The 19,314-nt window shown below is 53.4% G+C and overlaps 1 protein-coding gene across 2 annotated transcripts in view; it reads left to right on the top strand.

Annotated features, from left to right (window-relative positions):
• TLN1 (talin 1) overlaps nt 1-19,314 on the top strand; it is a 34,789-nt gene that overhangs the window by 2,510 nt on the left and 12,965 nt on the right. Inside the window, exons 2-34 of one of the 2 annotated variants that reach the window (XM_056514845.1) lie at nt 3,685-3,848; nt 6,077-6,174; nt 6,406-6,535; nt 6,772-6,924; nt 7,212-7,354; nt 7,758-7,885; nt 8,374-8,434; nt 8,704-8,808; nt 9,110-9,265; nt 9,505-9,606; nt 9,801-9,877; nt 10,034-10,214; nt 10,889-11,002; nt 11,328-11,436; nt 11,614-11,822; nt 11,939-12,037; nt 12,230-12,280; nt 14,013-14,180; nt 14,452-14,746; nt 14,843-15,009; nt 15,347-15,475; nt 15,785-15,898; nt 16,116-16,229; nt 16,462-16,596; nt 16,747-16,875; nt 16,975-17,077; nt 17,150-17,358; nt 17,441-17,560; nt 17,716-17,913; nt 18,324-18,463; nt 18,563-18,656; nt 18,811-18,900; nt 19,060-19,182. In XM_056514845.1, the coding sequence (XP_056370820.1) occupies nt 3,719-3,848; nt 6,077-6,174; nt 6,406-6,535; nt 6,772-6,924; nt 7,212-7,354; nt 7,758-7,885; nt 8,374-8,434; nt 8,704-8,808; nt 9,110-9,265; nt 9,505-9,606; nt 9,801-9,877; nt 10,034-10,214; nt 10,889-11,002; nt 11,328-11,436; nt 11,614-11,822; nt 11,939-12,037; nt 12,230-12,280; nt 14,013-14,180; nt 14,452-14,746; nt 14,843-15,009; nt 15,347-15,475; nt 15,785-15,898; nt 16,116-16,229; nt 16,462-16,596; nt 16,747-16,875; nt 16,975-17,077; nt 17,150-17,358; nt 17,441-17,560; nt 17,716-17,913; nt 18,324-18,463; nt 18,563-18,656; nt 18,811-18,900; nt 19,060-19,182 (4,374 nt within the window). In that variant the 5' untranslated portion in view covers nt 3,685-3,718. The remainder of the gene's footprint in view (nt 1-3,684; nt 3,849-6,076; nt 6,175-6,405; nt 6,536-6,771; nt 6,925-7,211; nt 7,355-7,757; nt 7,886-8,373; nt 8,435-8,703; nt 8,809-9,109; nt 9,266-9,504; nt 9,607-9,800; nt 9,878-10,033; nt 10,215-10,888; nt 11,003-11,327; nt 11,437-11,613; nt 11,823-11,938; nt 12,038-12,229; nt 12,281-14,012; nt 14,181-14,451; nt 14,747-14,842; nt 15,010-15,346; nt 15,476-15,784; nt 15,899-16,115; nt 16,230-16,461; nt 16,597-16,746; nt 16,876-16,974; nt 17,078-17,149; nt 17,359-17,440; nt 17,561-17,715; nt 17,914-18,323; nt 18,464-18,562; nt 18,657-18,810; nt 18,901-19,059; nt 19,183-19,314) is intronic. The other variant, XM_056514846.1, reaches the window with a different exon arrangement.

Raw genomic sequence — 19,314 nt, 5'->3', positions numbered from 1 at the left:
TTGCCATAAAAAAAGAAGGAAAAAACCAAACCTCATTACCAAACCTCTTTCAGAGTATCCCTTAAGAGAGCATAATAAAAATGGTGAAACTGTTGCATCTGGACATTTGCACTCTTGTTCTGGAAACTTGTCACAAGTGTTCCAACTGTCTGCAGTTGAATTTTGGTTGATACTTTTTTTTTTTTTTTTTTTTTTTTTTTTTTTAAGACACAAACCCTCCCCTGTAACCGTTACTGCAGCAGTGAACTCGTGTGACAAAAATAAAGCAATTCCATCATGTGACCCAAAATTCACTGTCAGTGGTCCCCAGCAATGACGTGGTGTTTCCTTGGGCCACACGGTGCTGTGTGCCCGCAGCCCTGCCTGCGCTGACCCTGCCCTCAGGCAGAGCCTGGAGGCCAACACCACCATCTTGGTTTTGCTCACCTTGTGTGGGGTGAGATGGAGGAAACCACAACAGCTCCTGGGGGAAGTGGTGGGACCCCATCAAGGTTACCCCTCCCCCTCATCATCTTCAGATCAGCTCAGAAGCGTTCCCATGGTACAAAAAGGGTTGCACATAGCTTGCTATAAAATGCAGAAGTGTGTTAATCCAGCTGCTCCGGTGCCTTATCTTGTTTTGCATACTGACAACGTGATTGAGAATAGGTTTGACTGAGAATGGGTTTGCTTTCTCTGGAGGTGAGCCAGCAAAAATTTGGTGTGTGTTCATCAAGACTTGGTTTGTTTGGGTTTTTTGTTTTTTTTCTTTCTAGGGGGACAGCTTGTGTTTCACTGTTCTTCTCCTTTTTTTTCCTGGATTGCACTGCCAGGCTCCCACGCTGTCTCATTTGTTACATCTAGTCCAGCGTTTTTCTCTCTGCATGGTTCCTGGAGGGGGCTGAGCCCTGCCTTGATACCCTCACACTAGACAGCAGATTTGCAAACCTTGTGTGATTAGTTGCCACATTTTGCTGACAAACCTCACCCCAATTTGAGGAGGTGCCCTTTTGCAGCAGAGAATGTTTCTGCTCTAGACACTGCTGTCATCAAAGTTTAGCTGCTAGAACCTGGACTTTTTCCATGGAATACAGAAATTGAAGTGAACCATCTCCCTTTTCTTTGAGGTCTTTCTTGATGTCATCAGCATCTTCCCTGCTGAGCTCTGTCATTTTTTAAGTGTTTGGGAGTGGGAAGACTAAAGCTGTCATCTTGTGGGGTCTTGGGAAGCACGGTGACCCCCTCAGTGAAGAGTGTGCTAAGGGGTGCCTGTGGTGCAGTGCCTGATTTTGGGTGGCTTTGTGAGGGCAAGAAGAGGATGCAGAAATAGTGACAGATGTCCTGGCTCCTCTCAGTTCCTCTCTACTGTCCAACGTCCTCCACTCCTTCCTCCATGGTCTCTGACCTTGTCTTGTCAGTGGCATGTTCTCCTTTTCCTGCAGAGGGATGGAAAGCAGCTTTATGCTCAACTTGAGAATATTTTTAGATGTAGAGAAGTTGGCCTGGTGACCGCAGCAGCCCGCCCTGCATATAAAATACTTGGAAAACCCTTTCCATGACAGGGTGTTCCTCATTTGTTCAGCTCCACAGCTTTGCTGGTGCTTCCGGATAGACGGCAACGGCACAGGCAGGTGCCTCTGCCACCTCCTTCCCTCTGCTGATGGGTTCCCTCACTCCAGAGACGAAGTGCATTTCATTCCTCAGCAGCAGAGACAGTGGGGGCCACGGGCCTCCGCAGAAACATTGCAGAACGGCTCAGGAATGCAGAGCTGGAGCCGCTCCATGTGCTGGCGGAGGCGGCACGCTCCTTGGTCCCTGCCTCCCACCCTGCACCACCAGCGTGGCCTTTATGGCTCTGCAGGAGCTGTGCCCCTGCCCTCTGACTTGCCACTGGCCAAAACAGGACATGGATCCTGCCCCTAGGCTGCTCAGGTCTGTGTTTGGGAGCAGCCTGCACTGGTGTACCCCCTCCCAGGGGTACCAAGAGCTGGCAGTGCCAGGCAGGGATACGCAGACTCACCAAGTGCTGCTGCACTGCAAGGAAGGCTGCCAGCAGATTTTCCCAAGAACCTTCCCAGGCCAGGCTGAGTATGCAAGATCAGCTTTCCCTGACAGCCATAATAGGAAGTCTGGTAGAAGCAAATCAATCTAAAAGAGAATAAGCAGATGTGCATCCCACCAGTGCTCTTGCATCCTCCCATCACTGAAGTTTAAGGGCAAGGCAGCCTGGGTCAGCAGAACCGTGGACTCCCTCTATATGATCTGGCTCTCAGGGAGGGGAAAAGGCATGTCACCTGCTGGAGAGCATTATGTTGAGCCCAGACAGGGCCAGGGAATGTTGAGAAGGGCATGGAGCAGTGGGGTGGGAGCAAAGGACTTGGTAAGGACCCTGAGGGGTTTGGTAACCTGGGAAAGCACTGAAAGCTGTTTCACAGTGGGTAGACCTGAAGAAAATGACTCTTACAAACTGCATCAGGCAAGTGGGGCACTTACATACAACCTCCTTCTACTTCTTTCAGCTTTTACTCTGCAATACAGATATTGCAGTTTTGATTAGGTGTTATTAGGTGTCCCTCTATTGAGGGACATTTGCTCTGAAGCTGCTCTTTGCAGTTCTTTAAGCCTGAACTCTGCAAGTACCTGAAAGGAGGTTGTAGTGAGATGAGAGCCAGTCTCTTCTGCCAAGCCTGCAGTGAGAGGACAAGAGGAGATAGCTTTGAGACAGAGAGGTTCAGATTAGATATCAGAAAAAAAAATTCACTGTTAAGGTGATAAGGCATTGGAATAGGTTCCCCAAGGAGGTGGTGGAGTCACCATCTCTCGAGGCATTTAGTCATCTAGCTCTGGTGCTGGGTGATAAGATCTAGTGATTTAGAGGTTACTGTGGTAGTGCTGCAGGGATGGTTGGGCTGGGTCATCTTCCAGCCCTGATGATTCTGTGATTCTATTCTATGAAGCTGATCCTTCAAGCTGTACCCAACTTGAGTCCTTTTTCAGATGGCTCTTGTATGCCCATGCAGTGAGACCTGCCACAGGTGGTCCCTTGCCCTCCTGTGCATTGTCCTGTGCCCTGGGTTGGTGCTGTATCTGCTGCTGTAGACTCTGATCTCATGAGCACTCCTTGGGTATGAGTGGTGCTTTTCCCAGATAATTGTATTTAATGTGTGAATTCAATGCCTGGTGCCCTTTTCTTGCATCCCTGGCAGCTTAAGGCTTTTCTGTCCCTCTGTGCTCAGGCTGCCAGCTCAGCACTGTCTGCTGGTGACATGAGGGGTCCTGATAGCTGGAGCAGGACCCTGTCAGCTCTGGGTCATAGCTTGGTTTTCCTCTTGTGGCTTTTGTGTCATGGCAGGTTTAATTATAACCACTTCCATCATGCTCTCACAGCTTATCTGGTGTGCTCCCTCATGCTCACTTCCTGTCCCTGGCAGTATCTCTGTTGGGTACCAGCTGCTGTCAGTTGTACAGGCAAGTAAAATTGGCTTTAGGACCTTAAGACAGGGAGGTGGGGGTCCCAGTGCTGGTCTCAGGTCCCAGGATCTGGAAAGTGGGATCTCTCACAGGCTTGCTGGCACAGGCTGCAGCCCTTGCTTGCCACTGGAAACCAAGTTCTGGCTTTCAGGTGCTGCTGAGAGAGGAGGAGCAAGCACACTGCACGCTGGTGGGGTCAGCAGCCAGTGCTCACCCATCTGTCTCCTCTGGCAGGTGACGCAGGAGTGGGGACAGCCCAGCCGCCACCATGGTTGCCCTCTCACTGAAGATCAGCATTGGCAATGTGGTGAAGACGATGCAGTTTGAGCCCTCCACCATGGTGTACGACGCCTGCCGGATGATCCGTGAGCGGGTGCCCGAGGCACAGATAGGACAGTGTAAGTCCGTGGTGGGGCTGGCTGCCTTGCCAGGGCTGCTGTGGTTTAGCTCCTGGCATTTCACTTGTCTCCCTTTTCTTTTCTGTCTGTGGCTCTCTGGCTGGCACTTTCCCAGTGACGTGGTGGGGTAGGGGGACTGGGGTCAAAGTCCTCTTGCCCAGCTGACGTGTGGGTCTGAGCTTCTCAGACTTCCCTCCTCAACAGCCCAGAAGAACATTTATGTGTTTAGAAGTTAGGAAACCACATTTGGAAGTGAAATAACTCTTCAAGCAATTTGAGTCCACTGCCCTTTCTGTCTCTGCTCTTCTGTCCTACTTGCATTCATCACACTAGCAAGGGTTACGTGGGTTTAAACAGTTGCAGGGGTCATTGCAAACATTAATAAACCATTTGAGTTAATTTTTTCTTTCTTGTGATAGATGTAATCTCCACTGGGTCTGTCTCCCGCTGGCAGCTCTCTGCCAGACCCGTGCTGGCACTCCATTACCTTTCTAGGCTGCCTCAGCTCCAGTATTTTCTTGCTGCCGCTAGGCTCACAATTTAGCCTATGGCTCATGCGCTCATGATGTGACTCACGCCCACACAGATGTGGCCTGTCCCTATCATGGACAGGGGGTTGGAGCTCTGGGGCACTGTCTCAGGGGCTCCCCTGAGTCTCTGCAACCCCTGAAAGTGGCTATGCCACAGAGGAGAGGCAGCAAAGTGGAGGTCAGGAGTCGTGGGAAGAGGAGGGGGAGTGCAGTGACATCTGGGAGCAGCACATTCCTTGAGGTTGAAAGGAAATGCTTGCCCGGCTGGTCAGCAGTCCAGCAGACCATGGCTTTCAGCTTCAGCAAGAGACTGATGTCTTTGGATGTGTAGGGCTATAGTGGTGTTGGAAGGAGCATTGCATTTCCTGCTCCTGGGTGTGAGCCAGCCTGTTTATAAAAAAAGCAGCAAGGGGAAGGCCTTAAAGGGAACTTCTTATTCCTGCGTTCCTTTACAGTTGCTCACAGCCTTTCTTTTCCTATGTGTTCTGTGCATCTTTTACTTCTTTTTGCTCTCCTTACTCACGGTCACTTGGGCTTCTTTTTTGAGCTGCCCTGTTTTTTGGTCACCTTTGGGCTGGGGGAGCTTTGGTTTAAGTTTCCAGCTCTGCTCTTGCTCTGTCTCAGGAAGTGCCTCTCCCCGCCCAGCCTGTGGATCTGGGGCAAGCTGCACAGTTTTCAGTGCTTTGGATTTATCCTCTTGGAATTTGCTTTGAAAACAGTTTGGTTTTTTGTTGTTTTTTTTTTTAACTTCAAAAATAAAATGGCAAGCTTTCATGATTTTTCTGCTCCCTGTTTAGTAGGATTCTAACGGCAGTGTTAGCCAGGCTGGCGCAGGGCGGCTCAGGAATTTGTCCCTCCCCAAAGAGAGCTGCCAACATGATGACGAGTTATAAACATAGCCAACCAAGACAGCCTGCGGCGCAGGATTGTTGCAGAGGTGGAGAAGGACCTTTCCAGGGCAAAGCCAGGCGTGGTCCTGGCCTCTTGCTACATGAAAATGGGCCTGTCCCTGTGGGTCTGAGCTGGGGAGCCACTGCCCAGCCTCCACAGCAGCCTTTTCACCAGACACTCCACCCTGAGGGAGCAGGATTTGGTGAATGATATTTACACACCACCTCTGAGACCTTGTCAGCCTTGAGCCCATTCTCCTTGAGTCTCCTCTTTGCAAAAAGAGGAGTCCCAGCTCCCCTAATCCCTCACACCAAGGTTCCATCACTCAAATTGTCTCTCTATATCTTTTCAAACTGCACTGTGTCCCGAGGAGATGCAGACTCTACCACTAGAGAGTACTCAAAATGTGGATTGCTTAGATTTTATCAACCAGTTCCCAGCACCCCTCCTGGTGATCCCCAGCATTTTACTACCTTATTTTCACTAATACTACACATTGCACTGAAGATTTCAGAGAGCTGTCAGCCACAACTGCAAGCTCTTCCTTCTGTTGTGTCTGTCATTTCCAAGTTCAGCATTGCATAGGCATACCACAGATGATTTTTTCCATAGATAACTGTGGTAAAACCTCAGAGCTTGTGTGCCAGCTTTGTTGCCCACTTATTAGGTTTAGGCTCCAGCGTTCACAGGGCTCCTGTGATTCAAGCACTGGGCTGCACCAGTGCATGTCCCTGGGCACAGAGTAACATCATGGTGGCCCTGTGCTGCTCAGTACTACCCTATCAGAGACTTTATCTGTTTTTTCAGCCAATGATTTTGGGCTCTTCCTCTCCGATGAAGACCCAAAGAAGGGGATCTGGCTGGAAGCTGGGAAGGCTCTGGACTACTACATGCTTCGCAATGGGGTAAGTATCCATCCCACATCCTTCCAGCTGCATCCTTTTCTTCCTGGTTGGATGCCTTGCTTGCAGCATGGAGGTGGTATGGGTGCCTGCTGTGCTGCCTTGCATTGTGCCCTGCAGCACGCCCTGTGACCTTCAAAATTCCCCTGAGCAGAGGGGAGCTGTTGGCCTGATGGGATGTGGATGCCTTGTGCTGGTACCACTGCTGGTAGCTGTGCTTTGCTGTGTCTGCAGGATACCATGGAGTACAAGAAGAAGCAGCGGCCCCTGAAGATCCGCATGCTGGATGGAACAGTGAAAACGGTGATGGTGGATGACTCCAAAACTGTCACAGACATGCTCATGACAATATGTGCCCGGATTGGTGAGGAGAGGACAGCAACGGGGGGTGGGGGGAGAAGGGAGGTGGGCAGAGAATGGCGGAATCTGACAGGCTTCTGGGCCAGCAGCAGCAGCTCTGTGGCAGCTGGCCTAGCAGCAGGGGTGTGTGATGATTGCATGACACTGGGAAGGGGACACTGCTCTGCACCCCTGTATTGCTTCATACTCTGTGCTTGGCAGAACAGTCCCTGCTGAGTTTGGTTCTCTGCTCTACTGCAGGCATCACCAACTATGATGAGTACTCACTTGTACGAGAGATTATGGAAGAGAAGAAGGAGGAGGTTACTGGCACCCTCAAGAAGGACAAGACCTTGCTGCGAGATGAGAAGAAGATGGAGAAGCTCAAGCAGAAATTGCACACAGATGATGAGTGTAGGTGCCTGGATGTGCTGGGAATGGGGTCATCCTATGCCAATGGCCTTGGTGAAGGGGAGCAGGGACCCCTGTGGGGGGAGGAGGGTGTAGAAAGGAACATGTGGATGAGGGAACATGTGCTCGTACTCTCTAGAATGTCTCCTGCCAGGGGGCACAGGGCAGGAGGGTGAGAGCTGGGATGCATCTGGCAGACATCCATTTCTTGCTTGGCATAAGCAGCCCCAGGGCTGGGACCGGCTTTGCCTTGGTGCCTGTCCCTGCTCACACCCTGTCATTGTCTGCAGTGAACTGGCTGGATCACGGCCGGACCCTGCGTGAGCAAGGCATCGATGACAATGAAACGCTGCTGCTGCGGCGCAAGTTCTTCTACTCTGATCAGAACGTGGACTCGAGAGATCCTGTGCAGCTCAACCTGCTCTATGTGCAGGTACAGCTTCCCAGAGCAACTGGTTCCACTGCCGCCTGCCAGCCCTAACAAGGCTGGTGGCTGAAGATTTTGTCAGGAGCCATGATGGGGGGGTACTTTGGGATACTCACTTATGTCCTGGCTAAGAGTCAGCACTGGCTGGCAATCCCAGACCTATCCTCTGTGTCCTCCAGAGCTCCCTAGGGAATCCAATGTCAGCTCTGTCTGGTAGGAGCCATCCTGAAGTCCTACTGCTGTTCCTCTCCCAGGCTTGATGCCTGTAGGGAGCAGTGTGGTCCTACATACTCCTGTTTTGCAGAGCCACTTTTTTTAAGTCTGTAGAACATGTTGTGCTTGATATGGAGGAGAGCAATGATAGGGCTGCATGGCTGCCCAGCCCGCAATGTCTTCTATTCCCGTGCAGGCTCGTGACGACATCTTGAATGGTTCCCACCCTGTCTCCTTCGACAAAGCCTGTGAGTTTGCTGGCCACCAGTGCCAGATCCAGTTTGGGCCATACAACGAGCAGAAGCACAAGCCAGGCTTTCTGGAGTGAGTGTTCTGAGGAGCCCCTGGGCTTGTCTTGAAGCAGCTGGAACATCTTGGCAGCACCCATCTTGCCACACTGCCTTGTAGGGCCCTGGGGGTTTGCATGCCTGTGGTGCAACCCCTCTCCTCCCCACAGTACAGTCCCCAAGCATAAGGATCCACAGCAGCCATGAGGGGTGCCAGTCCCCCATCCTGCTCCCTCTGGCAGCCCTATAGTGACATGCAGTCAGCAGCCCACCCTCTGGCCTGCCTCGATGCTGCACAAGGGGCTGCATTCTCAGCACCTTTACCCCACTCTTAGCCACGGCAACTCCAAGTACAGCTTGCATAGCTGCAGCAATCTCTCCCACATTCTTACTGCTTCCAAAACTTTCCAGCTTGTGCCCTGGCAGGGGCTTGTCTGAGGCTTTCGGTTGGACTTGTTCATAGTCAAGGACAGATACTGGCTTTGGGCTCTGCTGCTAACAGCTCACTTTTCTGTCTCTTGGCAGGCTCAAGGATTTCCTGCCCAAGGAATACATCAAGCAGAAAGGAGAACGCAAAATCTTCATGGTATGTGCAGTGTGGGGGTTGAGATACGGACTTTTTGTTCCTCCTCACTAGAGGTTGAGACACTCCTGTCTAAAGCAGTACACATCAGTCTGGTGGGTGAGAAATGGGAGCAGGAGCTGTAAGTGGGCAGACCAGGCAGCTCCTGAGGTCTCAGAGATCAGACCAGGGACAGGGGATACTGGTAGGGTGGGGACAGCCTGGAAGGGCTGTGCAGTGGTGTCAAGGCAGGACTGTGGAACTGGTGCAATATTCTGTGTTTGCTGTTACAGGCCCACAAGAACTGTGGGAATATGAGTGAGATTGAAGCCAAAGTTCGCTATGTGAAACTTGCTCGTTCCCTCAAGACCTATGGAGTCTCCTTCTTCTTGGTCAAGGTAGAACAGCAGCTGCTCACTGTCCCACTTTAGACTCACCAAAATTTTGCTTCTGTTGTGTCTCCAGCTGCTTCCCCTCAGGCTATGTTGCTCCAGTATTTCTGCATCTCCCCTGTTGCATTTCCCTGTGCACTGCCTTCCTACTCTTTGGTTCATGGTTTTTCTCATTGTCAAGATACATGTGATAATTGTCACCACTAGAAAGTGTGGCCTTGCGGGTGTTTTGGTAGCTATGGCTATATCTCTGCCTTGAATGATCTATCCTGGGGATAGCCCACAGCCCTTCTGTTGTGGCCCACAGGAGAAGATGAAGGGGAAGAACAAGCTGGTGCCACGGCTGCTGGGGATCACTAAGGAGTGTGTGATGCGCGTGGACGAGAAGACCAAGGAAGTGATTCAGGAATGGAGCCTGACCAACATCAAGCGTTGGGCAGCCTCACCCAAGAGTTTCACCCTGGTAGGAACCAGGGGTGGTTCCCCATGCCTCTTCCCCACTGGTGCCCCTGTAGTGGGATTCTCTCACTCTAGCCCCTCTCTCAGCTGTTGCTCCATGGTGGCACAACCTTGCCCTCTGTCTGGTGCCTCTCCCAGTGCTTGCTTTGGAGGCTGGCACTTGGGTGCTTAGTGCATACCAGAGGGGCTCAGGATGGCTGCCAGTGCCCTGCTCCAGTTCTACTCTGTGCCCTGCTGTTGCAGGATTTTGGAGATTACCAGGATGGTTACTACTCAGTGCAGACGACAGAAGGGGAACAGATCGCCCAGCTGATTGCTGGCTACATTGATATCATCCTTAAAAAGGTGAGGCTATGCTGATAGCCCCTCTCCGGAGAGGTATACAGAATGTGCCTTCCAGCTGCCTCCAAACAGCCTTTGGCAGATGGCACTGCTGGGAAAGCTGGAGGCAGGGCAGGAGGACCCTGTGACTGGTACGACATCTGGGCTGCGGAAGGAGGGGAGGGCTTAAGGGTATAATTTTCTATTTCCCTTTGCAGAAAAAGAGCAAAGACCACTTTGGATTGGAGGGTGATGAGGAGTCCACTATGCTGGAAGACTCCGTTTCTCCAAAGAAGTAAGTCTTCTAGTAGCAAGGCAGCTGCCAAACAAAAGTTGAATGGAGAGTGGGCTCCAGTGAAGCTTGCAGCACAGCAAGAAGAGCTGCCACTCCCACGGAGCCTGGTACCAGTGCTGTAGCCATCCCTTTACCTGGTATTTCTCTCCATTTCAGGTCAACAGTTGTGCAGCAGCAGTTTAACCGTGTAGGCAAGGCAGAGCTGGGCTCTGTGGCCCTGCCAGCCATCATGCGGACAGGGGCTGGAGGGCCAGAAAACTTCCAGGTGGGCACGATGCCACAGCCTCAGCTGCAAGTCACCAGTGGCCAGATGCACCGAGGGCACATGCCTCCCCTGGTAAGCTCTCCTTGGGCTCACCATAGGACACAAACTCTGAGAGATGACTGTCAGGCCTGTGTAGACCAATCTGTTTGGGTCTATGACCGAACATTGTCTTGCTAAGAAGAGTGGGGGCTTTGTGCCACTGGCCTTGTGTGCTTGCTGGCCTGACTGAGCTGGCATCCTCCTGCACCTTCTCTGCAAACTTGAGCTACACACCAGCATTTTCATCTGGCCAGTGACTACAGCTGCTCATTCAGGTTGTGACTGGACAGCCCTGTTTGGTCTGTGGTTTGCAGCAGAACCCAATGCCATGTTTGCTGCCCCCATTTCCTGTGCAGGTGAAGGAGCACTTGGAAAAGGCCACGAGGAGGCAAATTTCTTTTACCCCATGTAGCCTGGTGGGGCGGGCTTGCCTGTGAAAGCCTTGTGGGATCTCACAGCATCTTCTCTCCGCTCCCGGAGAGCTACTTAACTGTGAGACTTGATTGTAATCATGGTGGGATGAGACATTTTCCAGTGGGAGTTGCAGAGGGGAGACTTCTCTTAAGTTTTTGCTAAGTGCACCCCACTTTGTGGAGACCTACTTAGAGCAGTGCCATTGGCAGCACAATGCAGGGGAGCATTTGAGCTGAATATGTAATCCTAGATTCTAAGCTTTTGGCATATCTCACTCAGTCTCTGTGTTGCAGACCTCAGCCCAGCAAGCCCTGACCGGCACTATCAACTCCAGCATGCAGGCTGTGCATGCAGCCCAGGCCACGCTGGACGACTTCGAGACCTTGCCACCTCTTGGGCAGGATGCTGTGAGTGCTGGGTGAAAGTGGAGTGCTGGGGGTAGACCTTGCTGGAAACTGGGCTGGATGAGGCTGGCCACAGTCCCAGAATTGTTAGCAGCTCCTGGGAAGATCTGCTGCCTGAAAAGAGATAGGGTTCTATCCTGTGCTGTGGGCAGACATGGCGGGGACACTTGGTCCAGTCATTTGATCAGGATAGACGAGAGAACTTGGGTGGTTACAGGTCTTCCCTCTCTTTTCCTTATATCCTCTTCCTTGCACTTCTCTATGTGAGCATGTGTGCAGCTACCCACCACTTCTGTCACCATCTCCTGATCCTGTTCTCCCCATTCAGGCATCAAAAGCTTGGCGCAAAAACAAGATGGATGAGTCGAAGCATGAGATCCACTCCCAAGTGGATGCCATAACTGCTGGCACAGCCTCAGTCGTCAACCTCACTGCAGGTATATGGAGAATTGCAGTAGAGGGATGCCCCAGTTCAGGAAAATGCTTGTCTCTTGTCTGGCTGAAAGACTCCTTCTGTTCCCTGAAAGGAAAACCATATCAGTGACAGATGTGGGCATGTTCTTGGAGCATCACTTGGAGCACATCCCATCCTCACTCCTCTCTTCCTTGTGCAGGGGATCCAGCAGACACGGACTACACCGCTGTGGGCTGCGCTGTCACCACCATCTCTTCCAACCTGACGGAGATGTCTAAGGGTGTGAAGCTGCTGGCTGCACTGATGGAGGATGAAGGAGGGAACGGGCGGCAGCTTCTGCAGGCAGCCAAGAACCTGGCGAGCGCTGTCTCAGACTTGCTGAAAACAGCACAGCCTGCCAGTGCTGAGGTGGGGAACTGAAGGGGATGTGGGACCAAGAGGAAGGGGAAAGCCAAGGAAAACCACTGGGTGAAATTTAAGGCTTGCTCATGAGGCTGGTGTTGATTTTGCTTTGTTCCTTGCAGCCTCGCCAGAATCTCCTGCAGGCTGCTGGCCTGGTGGGGCAAACCAGTGGGGAGCTACTGCAGCAGATAGGGGAGAGTGACACTGACCCCCGGTTCCAGGTGAGTGCACCCAGCAGCAGCCAGGGCCACCCACTCCTAAAACCATTGGCCTTTACACAGGACCTCACAGGAGGGGTCCAAACTGAATATTCGCCAGTGCCCAGTGGTGACTTTGTGAGGGAGGGGACAGGCCATTGCCCACCTCTGTCTCTAGAGTGATATAACACCTCTTATCTTGTGGATTCTGTGTAGATCCCAGAAAACCGGTGTGCTTGGATCCTGCCTGGCTCTGAACCAAAGACGGTAAAACAAGCCTGTAGGCTTGGTTTGGTAGTCCCTGCCGTCTCCTATGTGAAGGGGGCTCCTCTGGGAACTATAATCTGAAATCTTTGGAGGAGGGCTCTTGCAAAATTCTCCTTTTCTGGTGGTTGGATCTCAGAAGTCCATGCACTCGGGTTGCTGATGGAGTAGGTGCTGCTGTAGAGATCATCCCTTGCAGCCACCTCAGCTCCTGCCTGCTGCTCCCTGCCTTTGGGAGTTGCCTGCCTGCCCCTATAAGAGACCCAGTATGGGTGGAGCCCTGTGTGGCAGCTTTTTTTTTAGATGAGCTGACTGCCAACTGGCTTGCTTTCCCATGGTTGCTCCTTCCAGCTCAAAGGAAGCACACTATGCTGGGGTGGACAATCCAGATGTATTGTAGACCAAAATACTTCAGAAAGAAGGGGTTTCTGTTCATGGCAGCCACACAGCTTCAATTGAGTAGGGAGGCCTTGGAAGATAACCAGGGGGTGCAGAAAAGCTAAGAGCAGGGCAGGAAGCCATGTTTGGCCGTGCAGCAGGGCCAGGACAGAATATCCCCAAAGGTCAGATTTAGGACCTGGAAGACATCTGCAGTCAAGCAGCAGGATGTTCTGCCTCATGCCTGTCAGACCCGAGTGTATGTACTTCCTTCCATGGGCTCAGATGCAGTGGTCTGGGGGCTCTTGAATTGGATGCATGCACTCTCCAGTCTTTCCTCCTGTCGCAAAAGGTGATGGATTGCAGTGGGAGTAGTTTTGGCTTGCAGGGGGCAAGGGAATGCTATGACTCTTCTGGTTTGGTGGCCAGAGGCTTACCTGTTGTGGGGTGTGGGGATGTTTGCTGTCAGCATGCACACAGCAGCAGGTTGGCAGCTGCAGCAGGCAAAGAGCCCTTCCCTGCCTACCAGGGTTTTTGCTATTGAGTGCTGGTGCTGCCAGTTTTCACCAGCAGTGTGCTACAGGGGCTAATCCTGAAGGCTGCAGTGTGCTGTTTTGTCTGGTGCCCTACAGGAAAGCAGTTTGCCATGTGCTGGTGTGTGCCTGTTGCCTCCTGGCACCTATTACATACCTGCCATCCGGGAGAGAGGAGGCTGGTTTACTTGTCACACCTCTCTTTTAGCTTTGGGAATAACAAGAGCGGTGTATTCTAGCTTGTCAGCCAACAGGTTAGAATTGAAAAATAATAGCTGGCCTACCTGCAATACAGGTGACTACCATGGGAGCATCTCCCACTTGCCTCTTGCTGGCAGCTGCCCATGGTGTGGGTGTGCCATGGCTGGCTTGTGCCTGTGTTTGACCGGAAGGGTGTGTCATCTTTTCCCTGTGTTCAAATATTTGCGAACCAAATCAAATCCAGAGAGTACCAGCAGTGCCTTGCAGCAGGTTCTTGCTAAGGCACAATTGGGGTTGGGTGGTTGCCTGGGCAGTGGGTATTGCAGTGATGCTGAGCATTGCCTGAGGTTCTGCAGGTGGTGTTCATGGCAATGCAGGCTGCAGCACAAGGCCAGGCTACAGCCTCACTGCCAGCTGTAGCACACAGTGGAGATGAGGTCAAGGTGTTGCCAGCCTTTCCAGGTATTCAGTACTGCTGGTGCTGGGACAGAGTGGATGAAAGGCCCCCCGAGGTCTCACATTTCCCATCTGAATATTTCACGAGAGCCCTGCAGCCTCTGCAGATGGCTGCGGCTGCTCCCACTGGCATGGCTGCCTCATTGACCCTTTCTGTCCCCTCCCAGGACATGCTTATGCAGCTGGCAAAGGCGGTGGCCAACGCTGCTGCTGCACTGGTGCTCAAAGCCAAGAACGTGGCTCAGAAAACAGAGGATGCCGCGCTGCAGACACAGGTGATTGCAGCGGCCACCCAGTGTGCCCTCTCCACCTCCCAGCTGGTGGCCTGCACCAAGGTAAGCAGCAAAGATAACCCTTGCCTCAGCATGGCTATGAATTTCACCTGGCAGGGGGGCAGCTTTGCAGTGGGCTCCTAGGTGTGCCAGGACCACATATCCTAAGGCAGGACTTTGGAAATCTGGTACAGGAAGTGTGGGCTGCAGCTTGTTGGGAGTCCCTGCCAGTGTGCTCAAACAATGATGATCCTCTTTCGAGGAGCAGAAGTTTGGGATAGCTCCTCCATGGAGCATACCATGCTTGCTGCCCAGCTTTTCTCTTCCCTTCCAGGTTGTGGCTCCCACAATCAGCTCCCCAGTTTGCCAGGAGCAGCTGATCGAGGCTGGCAAGTTGGTGGCCAAATCAGCTGAGGGCTGTGTGGAGGCCTCTAAGGCAGCCACCAGTGATGACCAGCTCCTGAAACAGGTGGGGGTGGCAGCCACGGCTGTCACCCAGGCCCTGAACGACCTGCTGCAGCACATCAAGCAGCATGCCTTGGGTGGGCAGCCCATCGGGCGCTATGACCAGGCCACTGACACCATCCTGAACGTCACCGAGAATATATTCAGCTCCATGGGTGATGCAGGTGAGAATGACACACCCAGGGCAGAGCACAATGGATAGGGAGGTATCAGAGGGCCCTTGGGACTTGCTAACAGGCCACATTTCCATTCTGTTCCAGGAGAAATGGTGCGTCAGGCTCGTATTCTGGCCCAGGCCACCTCTGACCTTGTCAATGCCATCAAAGCTGATGCTGAGGGAGAGACAGATCTGGAGAATTCACGCAAGCTTCTGAGTGCAGCTAAGATCTTGGCTGATGCCACTGCCAAGATGGTGGAGGCTGCAAAGGTCAGTATATAGGGAAGGATAGATGCTGGCTTTGGCCCCAGCCATGTCCAATGTTGTTGGCTCAGTCCTGGGTGCCCCTCATTGAGCAGCAGTTCCAAGGTCTTGCACTGAGCCAGGGATCTGTGGGGTGGGCTCCTCCTGTGAAGGAGCTTTAGGAGGCTGTGAGTGGTAGCAGAGAAGCTGTTACCTCTCTTGCTCATGGACTCTTCCAGAGAGGCTTTGAACATCTCTGGAGTACCATAAATAGGGCTTCTTGTGGGGAGCAGAGGTGCTGCTTCAGGAAGAAAAGGGTCTCCATAGTCCCTGAGAAGAGTAATCAGTTTTCTGTTTTCTCCAGGGAGCTGCAGCCCACCCAGACAGCGAGGAGCAGCAGCAGCGGCTGCGTGAGGCAGCAGAAGGGCTCCGCATGGCAACCAATGCTGCAGCCCAGAATGCCATCAAGAAGAAGCTTGTGCACAAGCTGGAGGTAAGATGCTGGGCAAGGATCTGCAGAGGGTGAGCAAGACCTGACCAGGAGCCCCCATGTAACTCCTCTTCATATACACAGAGAGGGATCAAGTCCTTTTCAAGTACAGTGTCTGTGCTGCATCACAGAGAGATCTCCCATCCCCTGTGTGCACCATGTTGCTTTGGGGTGCTGGGCAGTGAGGGTGCCGGGGGTGCTTGGGTGCCACAGGAGTAGGCACAGGAGAAGTTGTGTGGGAATCTGGGCCCTGGTCATGGCGGGGGGGCTCAATACAGACTGCCATTGTTAACCTGTGCCTCCCTGTGCCAGCATGCAGCCAAGCAGGCCGCTGCCTCGGCCACACAGACCATCGCTGCCGCGCAGCACGCCTCCTCCTCCAACAAGAACCCCGCCGCGCAGCAGCAGCTGGTGCAGAGCTGCAAGGTAAGGGCCTGGGCCTGACCCTGGCATCTCCTGTGCTCCCTCTCCCTGTCTCATCTCCCATCAGCCATGCTGGTGCTTCCTGCTCCACCGCAGTGGTCAGACTGGATCCTGGAGTGCTCACTTAGGTCCTGTAGGAGCTGATCTTTCAATCACTGGGTCCTGGGTTAAATCCATGTCCTTTTGACTGATCCTCTCCAGTGACCCTTTTCTCTGGCAGGTGGTGGCAGAGCAGATCCCGATGCTGGTGCAAGGCGTCCGAGGAAGCCAGTCCCAGCCAGACAGCCCCAGCGCCCAGCTGGCTCTCATTGCTGCCAGCCAGAACTTCCTACAGGTATCCATACTGCCCAGAGCCTTCCATGCCAGCTCTGGCATTGCAGCTTTCCTACCGTGTGTGTTCCTTTAAGACGCTGGGAGATCTGCACGCAGGCAGCTGAGATGCTGCATATTTGTCCCCTTCTCACTGCTTTTTTTTCTGGCCCAACAGCCTGGTGGTAAGATGGTAGCTGCAGCTGAGATGCTGCATATTTGTCCCCTTCTCACTGCTTTTTTTTCTGGCCCAACAGCCTGGTGGTAAGATGGTAGCTGCAGCCAAGGCCACCGTCCCCACCATAACAGACCAAGCCTCTGCTATGCAGCTCAGCCAGTGTGCCAAGAACTTGGCTGCAGCTCTGGCCGAGCTCCGCACAGCTGCCCAGAAGGTGAGAGGCTTTGACCCATCCTGTGGTGAGACACCAGCTGTGCAGAGCAGTGGGAAATGGTGGGGGCAGCCTGGTGGCAGGTTCTGGTCTCTGCCGCAGCCAGGTAGGCTCAGTGGTCACCTGCTTACCTTCCCTTCTGCCCCATCACAGGCTCAAGAGGCATGTGGACCCTTGGAGATAGATTCTGCGCTGGGTCTGGTGCAGAGCCTGGAGAGGGATTTGCAGGAAGCGAAGGCAGCTGCCCGTGATGGCAAGCTCAAGCCTCTGCCAGGAGAGACGGTGAGGGTGTAGGGAAGGGTGGCTCAGGGTGGATTCTGGGGCAATGGAATTGCCAAAAAGTGAAGCTCATCGGCATGTCCCAACTTGGCCCCCTTGCAGATGGAGAAGTGTGCCCAGGACCTGGGGAACAGCACCAAAGCTGTCAGCTCCGCCATTGCTCATCTCTTGGGAGAGGTGGCCCAGGGCAATGAGAACTACACAGGTACTAGCCTCCACAGCAGGGCTGGGGGAAGGGGCACTGAGCTGACAGGCACTGACCTCTCCATCCCCCCAGGAATTGCTGCCCGGGAAGTGGCCCAGGCCCTGCGCTCACTCAGCCAGGCTGCCCGTGGTGTGGCAGCCAACACCTCCGACCCTCAGGCACAGAGTGCCATGCTGGAGTGTGCCAGTGATGTCATGGACAAAGCCAACAACCTTATCGAGGAGGCCCGGAAAGCAGTGGCCAAGCCTGGTGACCCAGAGAGCCAGCAGCGCCTGGCCCAGGTGGGACAGTGAGTACCCTAGTGTGCCCTGTCAGGCTGTGGGGCTGGCTGGGAGGTGGTGACCTCTCTTTGCTTCCCTGTAGGTGGCCAAGGCAGTGTCACAGGCCCTGAACCGCTGCGTTAACTGCCTGCCAGGGCAGAGGGACGTGGATGCTGCCATCCGCATGGTGGGAGAGGCCAGCAAGAGGCTGCTCTCAGATTCGGTGAGCTGAGCTGGGGTGGGAAGGGAAGGGGGAAGCAATGCAGGCTGGTCCAACTGCATCGGGTTCCTCTAGCATATCCCCAGGCATGTGCCAGACTTTCATCTGCCATCTCCAGTCATCTCTCTGCCTCTCCTAACCTCTCTCCTTTCTTCCAGTTCCCTCCCAGTACTAAGAGTTTCCAGGAGGCGCAGAGCCAGCTGAACCAGGCAGCAGCAGGGCTCAATCAGTCCGCCAATGAGCTGGTGCAGGCATCACGTGGCACCCCTCAAGACCTGGCTAAGTCCTCTGGCAAATTTGGACATGACTTCAATGAATTCCTGCAGGCAGGAGTGGAGATGGCCAGCCAGTCCCCGGTGAGAAGAAATGTCTGTTGGGGTATCCTGAATGCAGGGAAAGATTTGGGATATCTGAGAAGGTGGCTGACCAAAGGCCAGGCAGTGGTGGTTAGGGTGGCTGTGGCCAATGCAGCCAGGGACATGGGGACTGGAGCTGTGCAAAACCACAGCAACAGGGGGAGGGTGGCTTGGATTAGTTTGGCTCTGGCCAATACAGCCAGGGAGGTGGGGACTGGAGCTGTGCAAAACCACAGCAACAGTGAGAAGAAGGTGACTTGAGTTAGTTTGGCAAGAATTCATGTATGCTTGCTGTTGGCGGACGAGTTGGATGAAGGGAACTAGCTTGGCTGGAAAGTTCCCAGAGAAGGCCCAGGATGGGTGTGGACTTTAAAAAGATGCTGCAGAAAACTCATCTTGGCTCTTTGCAGAATAAGGAGGACCAGGCACAGGTGGTGTCAAACTTGAAGAGCATTTCCATGTCCTCCAGCAAGCTGCTGCTGGCTGCAAAGGCTCTCTCTGCTGATCCTGCCGCACCCAACCTCAAGAATCAGCTGGCAGCAGCAGCACGGTAAGAGTAACTGCCCCTTAAGGGCTGCTGGCCATAGTAGTGGGGCTGGGTGGTGGGGCAGGCATTGATATGTGGATCTTTCTCCCATGTCCTTGGCAGGGCTGTGACTGACAGCATTAACCAGCTGATCACCATGTGCACCCAGCAGGCCCCAGGCCAGAAGGAATGTGACAATGCCCTGCGGGAGCTGGAGGTAAGAAACTGCATGTTGGAAAGGCACTGGAGGGGTTGAGATGTTTGGTATAGTGGGGGCTGCACCCCACTGCAATGAGCTGGAGGGAATGAAGAGGAGGTGCAAGTGGAGGATGCAGAGCTTTCCTCTGGGTATGACACCTGTGTCCCTGCAGACGGTGAAAGAACTGTTGGAGAACCCCACCCAGACTGTCAATGACATGTCCTACTTCAACTGCCTTGACAGTGTCATGGAGAACTCCAAGGTAAGCCCTGAATGGAGGTTTGGGAAAGAATAGGGAGGGCTTGGGAAGGATATAGGAGCAAAGGGATAGGTGGTTCTTCCCTGTGAAGCACAGTGAGCTCTGATCCTGGGAGCACTGTAGGAGACAGTCTCCATAATCAGTTTGTGGTGTTTCCTACAGGTGCTGGGAGAGTCCATGGCTGGCATCTCCCAGAATGCCAAGAACAGCAAACTGCCTGAGTTTGGCGAATCCATCAGTGCCGCCTCCAAAGCTCTCTGTGGGCTGACAGAGGCAGCTGCCCAGGTGAGACACTCGGTCCCAGCCCTAAGCCTTACCCCAGGGGCATAGTTGCTGCATGCACCCCACCCCTGCCCTTCCAAATCAGTGGGAAATGCTGCCAGACTCCTTGGCAGCTCATGCCCTCTGTGAGCCTCC

The sequence above is a fragment of the Oenanthe melanoleuca genome, chromosome Z, assembly GCF_029582105.1.
Source record: "Oenanthe melanoleuca isolate GR-GAL-2019-014 chromosome Z, OMel1.0, whole genome shotgun sequence".
Taxonomy (NCBI): domain Eukaryota; kingdom Metazoa; phylum Chordata; class Aves; order Passeriformes; family Muscicapidae; genus Oenanthe; species Oenanthe melanoleuca.
Note: the sequence above shows the minus strand (reverse complement) of the source record. Positions and strands in the feature narration are given on the sequence as shown.